General features: G+C 36.4%; 1 protein-coding gene across 1 annotated transcript in view; it reads left to right on the forward strand.

The window, feature by feature from the left end:
* Positions 1-16,547, forward strand: part of LOC139692103 (diuretic hormone receptor-like) — a 366,793-nt gene extending 350,246 nt beyond the window's left edge. Inside the window, exons 9-10 of the mRNA XM_071590138.1 lie at positions 11,075-11,235; positions 16,157-16,547. Coding sequence (XP_071446239.1) covers positions 11,075-11,235; positions 16,157-16,427 — 432 coding nt within the window. The 3' untranslated portion in view covers positions 16,428-16,547. The remainder of the gene's footprint in view (positions 1-11,074; positions 11,236-16,156) is intronic.
* Positions 16,548-17,291: the final 744 nt, after the last annotated feature.

The raw sequence follows: 17,291 nt of genomic DNA on the forward strand, positions 1-17,291 counted from the left end.
GATCATTTCAAAGGCAAAAAAATATTAGTCCATTATTGTACCAGTTTCCAAGGTGTATCTGGAGTATATGAGTCAAATTTGCATGAGCCAAGGTATATATCTACGTCCTGTGTAGACATTAGTTTGATTTGAATTATAATTAACTTTTGAGTACAAAATATGCTCTCTTTCGTATTTTTTTAAATAGCTAGACTCTCCATCTATTTTACAAAATAATTCGAAACCTAAGAGGAACACACGGTAAGTAACTACAACTTTAGATCCAAAAACGCTGTCTCCTGTGTGTATATATATATATATATATATATATATATATATATATATATATATATATATATATATTCAGTCATTCATTTACAATTTATTTATTTATTTCGAGTTCGAATAAGTATTACGTCATTGAAGCAAATATTTGATTCGTAATTTTGTAGAATAAGCTTTTTGAAATCATAGCCAAACTCACCGCCCATGCGTAACTCGCTCAGGCATGTTAACGGAACATTATGTCTGACTGTAGTTCAGGGAAGAAAATACGAGCACTGGGAATAAAAAATGAAAGAGATGAGGCGTAGCTAATGCGAGGGAGCTTCGATACGAGAGGGGCTTTGCAGTGAAGAAGTCCTTAAGTGGGAATGGGTTAAGATCACGAAAAGAGATTTCTCCTGAGAAAATAACGAAATAATGGTTGCCGAAATAGCGGTTTCATATGCGCAGTACGTCGTTGAAATACCAATTACCATTTCATTATAAATAGATAAAACTTAATTTACACGGACTACCGCGAAGAACAAAATAGTTTTTAAGGTCATTTGTGTTTGATTTTTGCTATGCTAAATAAAAACAAATATTTGAAATCTTCAGTCTTTTTGTTGGAAATGAATGTATTAAGCTATTAAAACGGTCTCTTCTTAGTTTGGAGTCAATCATTTATGTAAATCGTCGAAGGAAATGGCTCAATGTACTAAAGTAAATGTGCATCTGGCAATCGACTCAATATGCAAGGAAAATTATAAAGGAGGTAAAATAAAATTTAAATAATAATGAATGATATTGGGCTGAGCATCACGAGATGAACGCCAAACTACCATTGAAAGACGGGAGTCCAAGCCGGTAACGTTTAGTTAATATTAACGCAATGCCCTCAACATAAGGAACAAAGTTATCCTCGAAAACTCCTCCATAGCTTCTTCTTTATACCTCAAAATGAACTCCCATTTTGTTGCCTCTAAGTTTAAATTTCCCAATCACGCAATGCTACATACATATTATTTCATTAGCGTTCTTGATAAGAGAGAGTCGTTATATGAACTCTTTTAATTCATTTGCATTCGTTGAATGTTTCCATCATTCTTATTGTCCTGAATTCATTACATACAATTCCAGGTATTCAAATCTATGTAATCTATGCTTAGCAGCAAATTAAGCAAGAAATGTCCTTGATATTATCATTTATCGGTGCAGTTTCACAGGTTTAAGAAACCTCGGCTCGAAGTAAATTTGTGAAGACAACGCCAAGGCCATTTCGGCCATCTGTCATCTTGAAGCAAATGTAAGACAGATATCCAAAACTAAATACCTAGGTTAATTCATGTAAAACGTAAACACCAGGATAAATTCTAGGTGAGATCATGCAAATAAAAAATAAAGAGATCAAGTGTAGAAGAGATAGATTTAAGGTGACATTTTTCATTTTTCCCATGAAAGATAAGGGATCAGAATAACTGTATCTGATTGTGCTATGTGGGATTAAGTATTTTTCTTTTTTCATTCCTAGTATGTAGTCAGTATCTCATCTAACCTTAGTTATTGACCTTGTAACTAACAGTCTTCCTCGTATGCGTAGAAAAGTATATTGCAATTATATACAGGAGTACATGTACCAGCAATTATCATGATTTATTATATTCAAACTATGTTATATTTTAGCTAAACATTCAGAAAAATATAATTTTTCATTCTGCTTACCTGTTTTGAATAACCCCTTCCACACACCTGGGCTTCAGGGTGCCCCGTAGAAATATAAGTGAAATATCTTAATATTGTTGAATAATGCCTGCCAGTGAAAGAACAAATAATACTAGAGTTTTCCATATTCTGTGTTCTCTAGTCCCCACTTCCGCTGCCGTGCGGTTATAAAACATTGTAAGCATCCATTTTGGTCATGTTCAGAAATGTTGGCGGTGCACTTATGGCCAGATTCTACAACTACGAACAATAATTCACAAGAAATTCAAATGCAGACTCGACGCCATTGAAGTTTTTAGCAAGATGGATCCGACGAGAGAACTAGAGAGAACCACAGGTTAGTCCATTTCTCCGTAACAACGCTGGCCAATTAAACTCACGTCCCATAGTCCTTCGCCGCAGTGCGCCTCTTGCTTGACCCTTATTTTATCCTATCGTATTTTCACAACCCCGCTGAAAAATTGCTGTTTATTGATTGAAGAACCTCCTAAACCAAAAAAAGGTTAAGCGTATTCTCAAATATCAGCATTTCACTCATCAGGAGAACTTCATCGGCAAAAAAGAAAAACAAAAAAAATAAAGAAGCGTCCGATCGGAGGTAGAGACGCAGAAGCAATAATCGGAGTTTGCTATTTAACTTTCGGTTTAACATGCATAACTTACTGACTGTTTAATTTACAATATTAATAGGCATAGTAAAGTATACTTTTCTGAAATAATTAATCATGTCATCACTCAAACTAGAATGTTCACCTAGAGATCGAAACACAAAATATTAATACATCATTTTCTATCCCACAGCCCTTATGGGTCCAAAATCTTTTCAACTGACATTCCAAGTAAAAAGGGAGCAGTTACCAATTATTCCTTCTAGAAACGAGAATTTATAATATCAACGTGTGCGTATGAAAGCTGGTTTGCCTAGGCTTTCACAAGGAAAGGGCAATCGACGACAAGGGATTTTGGGCACCATTAGTGAAAGAATAGACGTGATACTTTTATGCGAAGCGTGATTTTGTACTGTGAGGAAACATGGTCGTTGAATTAGGATGATAGGCAAAGATTTAAAGTTTTTGAAAATTGGATGAGGAGAACTGAAAAAAATGGACAGAAAGGAAAATAAATGAGGAAGTATGTACAGGTAGTGGTGGAGGAATACTGAGAATCCAAAACAGACGAAAAATTGTTTGCAAATTATTTTGAAAGGCAACTGAATGTTTGAGACTGTGATAGAGGGCAGAACTTAGGCAGTCAAGGCAGAAGGAAGAAAATAAAGGGCATGTTGGGCGAAATCATGGGTGGTGGAATATATGAGGAATTGAAGATGGGTGTCCTTTTAGTGCGTGGTGTCAGATTGTGTCTTGGGCGAAGCTAAGAAATGCAAGTGTCTCCATCTCCATCAAAAACTGCCTTGAAGATAGACTACAAAATGCTTCTTAAGCTCTTATATATATATATATATATATATATATATATATATATATATATATATATATATATATATAATACAAGGTAATCTACCAGTTAAGGTAGGATTTTGGATGTACACGGCAACGAAATAAATATTTTGTAACTCCTAAAAAAACAAAAAATCCAACATCCTACTCTACATCAGGTCCCTCTTCATCTCGGAATACTTTCTTCCTCCCTTCATCCCGTCCAACACCCCTATCCTGTTCCTCCCCTTTCCTCGTTTGCCTAACATTTTCCTCTCAATTATTATTCAACATCCCACTGCCGATCAGTACGCCTTTCGTCCATTTTCCTGCCTCCATAGGATTTCTCCCAACAAACCCCTCTCTTCGCCCACCATACCAAATACTTCCTCTTTTGTTTCCTTCTCTGTCCATTTCACCTTCTCCATTCATCTCCACACCCACATTTCAAAATCTTCCAATCTACGTCTATCCTCCTGCTTCAATGACCACGTTTCCGCACCGTACATAGCTACGCTCCATATCTAAGTTTTTACGTCTTTTCTTAATGCCCTTACTCAACCTCCCTGTCATCAACTCCCTCCTCCTTGTAAAAGCCTCTTTGCCTAGCACAATTCTTCTCCTTACGTCCCTGCTACTTTAACCGTGTTGGTCCAAAACATTTCCGAGATACGTAAACTGTTCTACCTGCTCTAGTTTTTGCCCTTCTATTTTAATGTTTAGTTTAGCCTTTTTCTTTCTAGAAAATTGCATAACCTTTGTTTTATTAATATTGATTCTCATCCCATACCTGTCGCACTGAATTTCCAATTCACTCAACAATGCTTGTAACCCCTTGGCTGACTGACAAACTAAAGCTTGGTCATCAGCGAACCAAACTGATTTTACGAATTCCCTGCCCACTTTTATTCCTACTTCCAGCTCTTCCAATGCCTCTTTAATCATTTCCTCTACATACAGGTGGAACAGCAACCGTGATTATGGGCAACCCTGCCTTACACCTCTTCCTAACACTGCCCATCTGGACTCCCCGTTCCTCACTCGCACCTGAGCAGTCTGAGACATGTACAGGTTGCGGATTAGCCTCCTTTCCCTCCATTTCAGTCCTATTTTCTGCAATATTCTCATTAGTTTTTCCCAATTCACTCTATCAAACGCTTTTTCTAAATCTACGAAACAGGCAAATACTAACATATATACATGAGGAAATTATTAAAAAGGCATGGGAAGAATTGGGGGTAGGAATGAAAGTGGGCGGGGATTACGTAATATCAGTTAGGTTTGCTGATGACCAAGCTTTAGTTTGTCAGTCAGCCAAGGAGCAGAAGGTATTGCTTAGTGAATTGGAAATTCAGTGCGACAGGTATGGGATGAGAATCAATATTAATAAAACAAAGGTTATGCGATTTTCTAGAAAGGAAAAGGCGACGCTAAACATTGAAATAGGAAGGCAAAACTAGAGTAGATGGAACAGTTTACGTATCTAGGAAGTATTTTGGACATACACGGTCAAAGCAGCAGGGACGTAAGGAGAAGAATTGCGCTAGGCAAAGAGGCTTTCACAAGGAGGAGGGAGTTGATGACAGGGACGTTGAGTAAGGATGTTAAGAAAAGACTCGTAAAAACTTTGATATGGAGCGTAGCTATGTACGGCGCGAAAGCGTGGTCATTAATTCAGGAGGATAGACGTAGATTGGAGGCTTTTGAAATGTGGATGTGGAGAAGAATGGAGAAGGTGAAATGGACCGAGAAGAACACAAATGAGGAAGTACTTGGTACGGTGGGCGAAGAGAGGGGTTTGTTGGGAGAAATCCTATGGAGGCAGGAAAAATGGATGAAGGGCGTACTGACCGGCAGTGGGATGTTGAAGACTGTAATAGAGGGGAGAATGTTAGGCATACAAGGAAGGGGCAAAAACAAGATAGGGATGTTGGACAGGATGAAGGGAGGAAGGAAGTACTCACAGATGAAGATGTACTTGATGTAGAGTAGGTTGCTGGATTGTGTTTTGTTAGAAGTCACAAAATAATTATTTGGTAGTTATGTCCATCCGAAACCTACTTTAACCGATAGATTACTGAAAGAAATACACACATATATGTATACACGCACACACATATGTGTGTGCGTGCGTATATAAACGCACATAAACGTATTTATTTATTTATGCGCACATACACATGATAAGAGGCTGGGGTATGAAAATGATGGAGAAAAAGAGACGAAGGGAAGAAGAGGTGGGGTAGCTGTGTGATGATGATGGACGGGAGGTAAAAGGATTTCCGAGTGAAGGTCGGCTGTCAGGCGGAGGCGCTTAGAAATGCACAGTGGGTGGGGGAGACGCGGCTTCAGTTGGGGGTGGGAGTACGCAACGACCGTACAACCGTCAGTCGGGGCCTGATGCACGGGTTCAGAGCTTTATAGGTTCGTATCTGATTTGAGCAGCAATGGAGGAAGGGGAAGGGATAAGCGGAAAGGGGATTGAGGTTGCGGGATGGTGGTGGGGTTGGGAAGAGGGGTTTGTGATGAGACTAAAGGCAAAGCGTCGGAGGATGGTTTAAAGGTGGAGTGCGGGAATCGTATGAGAGAGAGCGCGTGAAGAGAAAGAGAGACTTGAGTGCATGGCGCATTCACATTTTCCGAAAAGAATTTCCAAAAATTCCAGGATTTTCCCCGTCAAAACGTGTTTTTCCAAGACCTCGTTATATGCTGTGAAGGGTGAAGGTTGGGAAATACATGAAGTATATCTACATCATGTCCTCCGAGCCCCTGGAATCGAGTACTAAGGGGTTGCCAACGAAATCTAGACACAAAATTCCCTAAGTTTTCCAAGTCTGTCCATAAACTTTCCCGAATTCCGAAAATATATCGTATGTATATCATATTACAGAAATACCATATTATTTTTTCCTGGGTTCGCTTCTACATCTCAATGTTAGTGAAAATGAGGGTTTGCTTATATGAGAGAATTAAGACTTTTATATTCTTCTTTTATGGTGGCGAGAGACATTAACACGAAATATACAAAAAATGATTTTGGCAGCAAGAACCAACACACTGCGTGAGGGTTCTCTCAGGAATTTTAAAATGTATCCTCGTTTGCCCCATTTTAAAACTGAAATAAAAATAACGTTTAAATAAAGGTCAACAAAAATAAATGTTTGTCTCCAATATTTGCACACCGTGATTTTGAATTCAATTTAACCGGAATGCTTTGTCCTGGTGCCAAGTATAAAAAGTACCAACAATAAAAAAGTAAATAAACACTAAATCCCAATAGAACGAACATGTTGAGCCATATGATGCATATATCCTATAAATTGTCCAGCCTGCCCAAGCCAATTAAGCTCTGTAGAACCTATGTTCGATGCAGAGGTTTTTCCAGAGAGGCTCACCGCTTTCGAAATTAACTCTCTTCTGGCTGGAACTACTAATATAGTAATTTCTTTGATTAATTATATTTGGTTCGATGTGGCTAGCAAATATGTAAACTCTGAATGAAATGAATAATTTTGCCCTTCACCAAAAATATTCAACTGTAATACAACAGAAAGTGGAAAAGCTTATGGTTTTTTCTACTCTTTAGCCACGCTGACCCCGATGGCCTGTCAATCATACTAATATTCTTCAACATTAACCAGAGAAGTCACCCTTAATAATGACTGAGCATAATAGTTTACAAAAACAAACAAATTTACGTGGATTCTTGATATTCTGGCTTTCAAGAAGAATAGATATGACCTTGCAAAAGGCTGCCCTGGTTCTCTTAAAATGCTGATACAGTGAATATTTAAATTACAGAGTAGACAGTCAGACGAACCTTAATATTTGATTGATTAATATAATATAGTAATTTAGAAACAATTGTAATTTTTTTAGCGTATACAATATTTTCCGTTGTTTAGTTTCCTGGCACAGGATATGTATTTATGAATTATAAAATTTGATATTTGGCAATATGATCTTGATTGATGTTTTGAATAAATCTTGGATATATTTGGATCAAATAAATATTTCCATTTTGTTTAAAAATAATAGCAATATTTCCAAATTTATATAAATTTCCTAGCTAATCACTAATTTACAGTAATGGACATTTTAGAGTCACAACATTGCTTATGAAAAGGTAAAACATTAAACGTCATTAAAGATACATAATCTTTTATCAAAGAGTTCAAAGATTATATATAGTATATATATATATATATATATATATATATATATATATATATATATATATATACTATATATAATCTTACTATAAGATTATATAAATAAGATAATAATAATATATTTATTAAGATTTCTTCTAATCTTATACTATATATATATATATATATATATATATATATATATATATATATATATATATATATATACAGGGTTCGTCCGGAAAATAAGTGTACTGAGCTCAGGAAAAAAAATTTATTACACTTTTACATATCTTAAGCTAATATTCCTCAAAATAAAGGAACGCCGCTGGAACAAGTGTATCGACCCTTGTGAGTCGATACACTTGTTCCAGCGGCGTTCCTGGAACGCTCCCGCGAAGGCATCATCGGGAACCTCTCGAAGACACGTCGTCACGGCCTCTTTGACGGCGTCCAAAGTCCCGTATCGCGTTCCTTTCAAACTCCTCTTTATCTTCGGGAACAGAAAGAAGTGCGGTGGTGCCAAGTCCGGGCTGTAGGGCGGGTGCGGCAGCGTTGCCACGCCGTGCTTGGCCAAGAAGTCCGACACGACAAGCGCGGTATGAGACGGAGCATTGTCGTGATGCAGCCGCCAGATGTTTTTGATCGCTGGCCGAACGCGGGCGACTCGTTTTCGAAGCCTGTCGAGCACTTGGACGTAAAATGCTATCATCCGAACACTAAGACGACGATCAGAGTTCAGTACATCGCGAACTTTTCGCACATTTTCGTCGGTGAGTGTCATTGATGGGCGTCCAGGCCGTGGTTCGTCGTCGACCTCTTCTCTGCCCTCCACGAACATCTTGTGCCACCGAAAGATCATGTTTCTGGACATGGCTGACTCCCCGTAAGCCTGGTTAATCATACCGACAGTTTCGGTAGACGATTTCCCAAGCTTTACCGCAAATTTGATGGAATAACGCTGCTCCAAAAACTTCGGCATCGCGTTCCGTGATGTGGGTCGAGCGTGGAGGTTCGCGTTAACAGAGCTCCTCACTACACCACAGCTCAGAGCCGACTGCCTTTTTCAGCGTCGCTTGCCAACATACCCCCCTCCAATCGCAGCCCGTCAGAGCGGTGCTGGGCGCGCCTGGAGCGGCGGGAAAAAATCAGTACACTTATTTTCCGGACGAACCCGGTATATATATATATATATATATATATATATATATATATATATATATCCTAGGAATAATCCTGGATGGCTAAAGACTGAATAAAAATCATTGCTGACATTATTTAAATAGATGACACCTAAAATAATAAATTTTCTGGGATGAAATAACCATTTAAAACTTCTCACATATTATTGAATCTCCTTCCGACTCCGGTTTTAGGCAAGTAAACTTGTTCCACTACCACAATGAGCACAAATACAAGATACGATTCGAAGTACATCTCAACGTGCCTCCGAAGTTTCAAATAAATAAGAATTAATGCGACTGTAAGATTTTTTGTAGTTCAAATCTATAGCTGGTTTTATCAAGACTATTTTCTAGTCATTTCAGGCATAATTTCCAAAATTTCGTTTTTTCCAAGACAATAGAGCAATAATAATACACAATCCCTCTAATGAACGATTGAAAAAAATGAGCGTTGCCCGAGGCTTTCTAAAAGAAGCGGAATATGCAATTCTATGAACAGTATCATGAATCAACTACGAGAGATTAAAAATGACATTGCGCTTCCGAGTGCGAAAACAACACCTTAAAACATGCCAAAAAGTCGTTTATTCTTTGGGAACGAAATTTTTAAAATATTAATATATCAATTACGGCTGCTTAGAAAAGTGGAAAGTACTCTAAGAGAAACCAGTAAAATCGCTCGGAATATGGAACAAACGCTTCCGAAAATCCCATGCTCAAAAACACAATCGATTGAGTCAAGGCCGTAAACTGCGGACGTGGTATAGTAAGAGATCATTGTAAAAGAACAATAATCCACGTTCCCAAAGAGCACAAATGTTTTAACCAATGAGTAGCCCCTCCCCTTTTGAGCGGTGTCTCATCAAATCTTAATGCCACCGAAATACATCGATTTCTCGTTATGCTACTGACCGTGACTGAATCTGATAATTTGATTAGAAAGAGGAATTCAAAACCCTGGCCAATATTCATACTCTGGCCAATATTTCCCTTTGCTGTCATATTCAATTGAATTTAAAGCTGCTTTGCGACAATCGGATTACTAAGTTGAATTATTTAAGCCAGAGAGATGAGTACAGTGTGGATGTAGAAGAAGAAATTAATTGAAGAAATTAAAAAAAAAGGTAGCGAAAAGAAAATATTGACTGATTAACAATCTGTCGAATGAAAATACTTAAAAACTGCTGCCAACGATAGTGATAGAGCCTCGCCTTAAATTGAAAGAAAAATAAAGTAAAATAAAACCGAAAAAATATAATTTCATATGAATTTGTGAGCCACATCTCACTTAGACTTCAACCACAAGAGCTGCAACTACTACAATTTTCTCTTAAAATGTTGTAATATTACATATCTATGTAGTGCATTGTGTGATGACACATGATGTATTAATTACTGGAAGGATTTGCTTCACGAACTGTCGTTGTTCTGCGCCCAATAGGTATAAAATTTTCAACGGGTAGTTAAATGGAGTATAACGTCATGTTTCAGAAATCCTCTCCGTCAGCCTCGATCTGCCTTGCGAGTTCTATGAAAATTGCATTTTCTAAATTAAATGTATCAAAACGTACATGAGCATCATATATGTAAAGTGGTAGCATTCGAGTTGAATGGTATAGCCGCTTAATAAATACCTTGCATTTAGGAAGATTCTCTCATTACAAAACATTAAAAAGGGTTTATAATAAAATAATACAAGTTGTAGGTACGCTCAAATTAGTTTTACCTTATTACTAAACGTAATTATAAAGTTGCCGAAATAAAAAATAATAATTTTTATCGTCTCCTTTAATGTATACAGTCTTCATAAGTATCTAGGATTTGGCAGGTTTGTAAGTGCGAAAAAGAATAAAGGGCTTAGAAGGCTTTAGGCTTAAACCCCATTCCCAGATTGTTTCAATTATCATCATCGCGTAATTTACGTAACCAGTCGTCAATTCAGTAACCAGTCGTCATGGAAAAAGGGACCATTACGTCTTAATTTCGCCCAAATAAAGACCTCTATCTATCTGTCTAAATGCTATTCTATCACGTATCGCCCATGCGCTGACATAGCTGAAATGTTTTCGCATTGATCGTATCGTAAAAAATTAAAGCACCGTTTCACGTCTAAGGTTCAAAGTTGCTAAACACATTTATCGGTTTCCCCCTAATTAAAAAATGGATTCAAGCCCTACTTTTCAATATGACTTTACATTTAGTAAAGGGGGGCGATGTCGACACGGGAAATGTTGACCCAAGAATTCGTTTGATTTTAAGAGTATACGTACGTATATACGAAATGATTAGCATTTTTACGTGTCTAATGATCTCTAATGCCTCTTCTTTTTCACCACAGGGTTTTACAGTGGCCCTTTTCTACTGCTTCCTGAACACAGAGGTCCAAAACACGATGCGTCACCACGTTGAGAGGTGGAAGACGGCGCGCAGCGTCGGCTCCCGGAGGTACTACGGCCACAGCAAGGATTGGTCGCCCAAGTCCCGCACGGAGAGCATTCGGTAGAAGTGCTGCCTCTCCAGCAGTAGATCAGTGCGCTTGAAACCCCCCCCTTTCACCCTAAACCGATAGTGGAAAACCCTAGAACGTACTAGAAAACCTATAAATACTCACCCGTACCCTAGCTAGAAATTAGAAAAGCAAAGTTATTTGCATGTTCGGTGTTGTTGAGTTCGAAAAGTTCCACATTGAATGTTTTGAGTGCGTATCAAGTTTGATGTAACGCTGGAGTGTATCTTTCATAGTTATAAAGTTACAGTGTTGACAAACTCTCAAGAAAATTGAGCTAATAGAGTAGTAAATAAAACAAAACCTTAGGAAAGTAGGGCAGGATTTTCTTGTTTTTGACTTTATATAAATTAACTCTCGTCAGTCAAGATCAACTCCATCAAAGCCTTCTGAAATAACTCTAAATTGTATTAGGCATTTTTCACCAGAATTTTCATCCATATAATGCGTAATTTAAATATAGAACTTTATTGCAAAAATATTATTGGATAAAAAACCTAAACAGACAGAAAATTATGAGTGGTTAAAGGCTTTCAAACACTAGTTAAATAATTAAAACAACTCAAAAATTATCTGATCATTCCTCAATTAATTTGAAGTAGACTGCAAAATAAGAGGAAAATAAATTCTCCATGTGAATAATCACTAATATTAACAGGCAAGGAGGTCACTTAGTGGAATTGGGTAAAATTGATTTTACCTCCATTCGAACTAATATCTTTTAATTTCACAATCCGGGTTTTACAAAACATTGTTTTCATCAACTGATGATGGTAATATTATGCTGAATCCAAATTGTGAAATAAAAATATATCGGTGGAAATGGATAATAATTATTAACAGTAGTACACTGGGTTTGGGTATGCATTTATGGCTCCTGGCACTATGCATTCTCTACTCACAAGACATTACACGAGAAACTGTCCTCAAAGCCCATTCAATAAATTACAATAATTTGTTGTTTAGTATTGCATACTTCCTAACTCTTGCATCCATCTAAAATGCTTATTATTTTCCTCCCTCTAAATTGCTTTCCCATTGTTCTCTTTATTACCGACTTCAGGCATAAGTAGAGAGGAGAATTCCCACTACCTCTTAATATCTTCTCCATCCACTAGTCTACCTTCTTCAAGATTCTCTTGACGATTGCCTCTCTTCTCCTGCCATAATCAGAAACTTTTCATTTGTTTTACTTTCTGTCCATTTTATTTTTTCCATTATTGGGACTGTATGATTCTCATTTTTAGCCGATATGAAGAATTATGGTAACATATAACTACATGCTGCCTACCTAAAATTTGCAACATAAATAATAAACACCAAGTACAGTACTGGTTACCTTAAGAGAAGAACTGCCAAACTTGCTCATCAGCTATCCACAATGTCATGAATTGGAATCTTGCCTTGGGTATGGTGGCGTTTCTGTATAGATTTTTAGTGATAGTGGCATTTCTGGATACATTTTTAGTGACGAGTTTATTGCACAATATGACCTCAGAAAGAAACTTAGAAATCCCAATTTTAATGCTAATGTTTGAATTTAATCATAAAGTTCAATGCTGGGTTTTCAGTATTCACAGGGGATCTCATCAAAACTATAAAAGCCCCAAAAACATTCCGGCATTTCCTGCATTAAAGAAACCATTACATGTGGTAGACAAGTATTTTATATGTAGTTAGCTAGCCAATTTTGGCTAATTGATCCATTTATTCTATCAATATGACAGAAAATGCAAATGTTGGTGAAAAGAAGGCAAAGCAAAAGAAAGTATAGTGTGAAGTTGATTTAAGATGCTGAGATTCACAAATTATATTATAAAAACTAGAAATAAATTGTTGCCATAAATATTTTTTATTCAATGCCCCAGCATTTATCTCTGAATGGAATATCCATGCCATGGATGCTTCAAATAATTTCAAAAAAGACATAAAGGCAGGTTTTTAATGGGCCCTGGGACTATACACTTCTGTTCTCCCACGACCTAACCAAGAATCAAAACATTGTTCATATCACCCAAATTTCAACAAAGGTCATGTCAAGTGGGTGCCAAAAATAATGCGTGTAACCATTCCAAAACCTCTAATTCTCCAATGGCCCCTCAGATAATAATCAGCTTTCACCCAAAAAGTTTGAAAAACTTCTAATATCACACTAGACTGTCAAAGCTACCAGTTTCCACCATTGGGTCTTATCAACCAAGGCAGTATCGAAAAACAGAAGTAATAAACACGATCACTTGAAAATAAGGTGAAAAGTGTATATTAATTTGGAAAATTACACAAATTTCCTACTTTTTAAATATCAGTAAGGATAATAGTGTGTACTCGTAAACTTATGGTTAATATATTCAGTTGTTGACAGGAAGTTCCCAGTTTAATTGTAGCTCCTGTCTTTGAATGACCTTGGAAAACGCATGATGATATATTTCCTGGTAAGCAGATTTCGAAAAGAAATTGGATGCTGATCAAAATAAAGCTCTTACCCAGGATATTTCATTAAACACGCCATTGGGCTCCTTAAAGGCATACTGTGATCTAACTTTGATGTTTCTGAAAGTATTAACTAATATCATAATATAAAAGTTTCATTTAAAAATTGATGAAAAACTAAACATAAAAACCTGGAAACAAGATGGATACTCCAAATATAATAACTTATCACAAAATAATAGTAATTCCCAAGGTTGTTTAGTGAGTAGAGCATTGAGCTACTGCCCGGGTGCCTGGTTTTGATTGCAGGTGATGCCTCTGAAACCCTCAGAATTAGCCAAGCTGTGTGGTGTTTTGGATACCAGGATTTTTTGGATCAACATGGGAAACCAACTAGAATGCCACCTAGCCTGTTGTAGTATGAATTTCGCTTGCCATATAGTGCTTACTATGACTTAAGCTTCACTCTCATCCATGAAAAAGCCTTTGGGTAAACTACTGTGGTACTAGTTATTTCCAACTTAGGTCCAAAAAGTAGATATTCGCATTTATAACATAGATAGTAGTGGTATACTAGTAGTTATCCATATATGAGTAGTAACAGAGTAGTTATACATTACCCTAGGACAACATCATAACTCCTTTCAGCTTTCTTTAGGGGTGGTGTGTTACCCGCCACAGATGAAATAATCACATAAGTTTTCCAAAAATACAAATTCTTTCACATTTCCCTAAATTTGGTGGATTCAATTTTGACAAACTATGTCATTGAAGGCTGATCAAAAGTTTTCTGAGCTACAAGATTCATTAATATTTATTGCATGACACATCGGTTAATTTCCTTATCGCAAAGTTTCCCATGGTAATGAAAACTCCTCATAATGTTCTTTAAACTCTTTGTCCATATTGACATATAATACCGCATAACTAAGAAAATTGCAGTGCCAGCTTTACTTTGCCCTATTTCACTAATAAATCTATTAGGGTACAGTCCTTACATTTGATGATATATATGAAAAGCTACGTCTTTGTCGTATTTTGCCCCACAACCCCTCTCATCCCTCTCCCTCTAATCCTTCCTTCTCCTGATCATTTCTGTCAGGTCAATAATACTTTTTTTCACCTAACAAAATATTTTTTTCTTAAAACTTCCTTAAGTTCAATCTGTTTGAGTAGGGTGAAAATGATGTTAAATCAATTCCAACTCTATAAATAATCAATTAAGAACTAAAAACCTCTAATCATTTAGTAAGCTCAAATCCCCTTTTTTTGGCTTATAAAATATCCCTACTTGTTAATAAGGTCCCTGCATAGATATTCACTATAGATATCTATTCGTCTGTGTCAGTTGAATGTTAGGAAGTAATTGACCAAGTGTTAATCTTTAGCGAGTTTAACTCACTTAATTAGCTCTCTACCTACTTTCATCTTTAACTCCATTACTTCTTAGGGCCCCTTACTATCACCAAAATGTACCATTAGCATTTTATATCATCTACCTAATGTGCCTCAAATGGCAAAAAATATAAATATTAATGGGAAACGTCACCGCACAGTCATATCTCTGTCCATCTTGATTCTTCGCACTCTTGGATCTTTGACATGTGCTTGCTTATTTTCGAGGTCTGAAATACATAACTTTTCCTCTATTACTTTATTTCAGCCATAACAATCTCTGCATAGAAGTTTATTCTGAGACCCAGATGTGAGTCAAGATTCCTAAAATTTACTTTTAAAACTGTAGAAACTCTCCTATCGAGTAAATTTGGTGAGAGAGATGTGACAGTTGGAGGGCATCAGCTCATGGGAGAGTACATTGTATATAAAACTAAGGAGATGAAATAGAAGAACAAGCAATCTTCCACATGCGCAGAGGGAGAGGGCTATCCCCCTTCATGTTCTCATTGATTCCATCCAATGGCATAGGTACCTACTTAGTTCTTTTTGTGGAGTATTCAGGATTTTTATTGTCTGTTTTTTATCACAGCTGATTAACATAACAAATCACTCATTCTCTGAGCACTTTTAAGTTAAAATCAGCCAAGGATATGACAAAATTCGAGAATTGATGAATGACTCACTAACTGTGCCTACATGCTAACATATTGTCACTGACTAATAACTCCAATTGTTTTGCCTGGATGCTTGTTTTAAAACGTAGATTTCATTGAATGCTAACATTTAAATTGTAAATTATATAAAATATGAGGGTCAATAGTATGCATGCATATATATTCTTCCTCCATACCAGGTTACCATGTAATTATATTACATTTTAGTCCAGTCATTCTTCTCTTAGTATTTCACTACAAATGCAGCAAAAGGCATGCTATTAAATAAAAGTAACTGTAGTGTAATGCATTTTGTTCCTACTCGTTAATCAAAAACCCTAATTAGCCCCACTAAGTCATAGGTCTACTATCAAACATTAAATTGTATTAATGTATTTTTCACCTACTTAAATTGTGTAAATTTTGCCTGTAGGTTGTACAGCCAGCCAAACATAGGCCATGGAGGTGGTGTTGGCTTTGGCAGTGGGGGTCATGACAGGAAGCGCGAATCTTCTGCAAGTGAAGCAACAATGACTACATATGTAGGCATTAGTAACTTCAACAATGGATGTGGAGGAGGGAGCATAAGTTTGGAATGCCGTCCCACAACTTCTGTCAGTGGAGGTTCTTCATTTTCTGCTGCAGCTGGACAATCAGCTTGTTCTGTCACCATGCCATTCCTCACAAAGGAAAATGCTGTCTGAGATCATCGGCAGCATGCATTTTTATTTTATGAAGGATAAATAAAACTACACTGAAGTACTTGTATTTATTGATAGTTTTCTTGAAGAGACTAGTGCCATCTCATTCCTAAACTTGAAGACTTAAAAAGAATGAGGTATTTTTTTTACTTTCTTGTACTGCTTCTCTCCCTTGGTGTAGATGTTTTAGCATGTTATACCTACTCCATGAATCAGACAATTTGACCCAATTAAATGTAAAATAACAAGGTTGGCTATTCTGAATTTTTTTAATGTGTTTAAATACATATGTAATTATGTAGGAATATTACAGAATATTCTGCTTAATGATCTGATTGCCTTGATTTCCACATGTGTATATAAAATCATTTGGATTGGCATATACCAATAACAGAGGTATTATTACTCAGGGTTATAATTACTGATCTCAATTAAGTCTTTGCATGTTGAAACTAGATCCAAAGTCAAAGAAAGTCACCAAATCATATTTTAAAAATAATTATTATGCAACACCTGAGTTTAACCACAGATAAGAATCTATCATACCAATCATATCGAACCAAAGATGACAAAAATGCTTTTGAGTAATTTTCATGTATACTATAAGAGTTAATTAGCTGGAAAGTTGATCCAATTAAATTGGAAACCATAGGGTGAATGGATTGGTGAAACTATTAAAATCTGCTTTAAAAGTAAGCAACCCTGAACACAATTTAAATCAGTAATAAAAATTCAATTTAGGTGTATCAATACTGTCTACCCTTTAATTGGAAACCTTATTTTTGTTAAATCTAGCTCTAATTTTGATTTAATAATTTAATTAGGAGTTTCCATTTTTTTAAGTGTGATATTACTTACTATTTACAG

This window comes from Hetaerina americana, unplaced genomic scaffold (assembly GCF_022747635.1).
Source record: "Hetaerina americana unplaced genomic scaffold, ioHetAmer1.1.p SCAF_4, whole genome shotgun sequence".
NCBI lineage: Eukaryota > Metazoa > Arthropoda > Insecta > Odonata > Calopterygidae > Hetaerina > Hetaerina americana.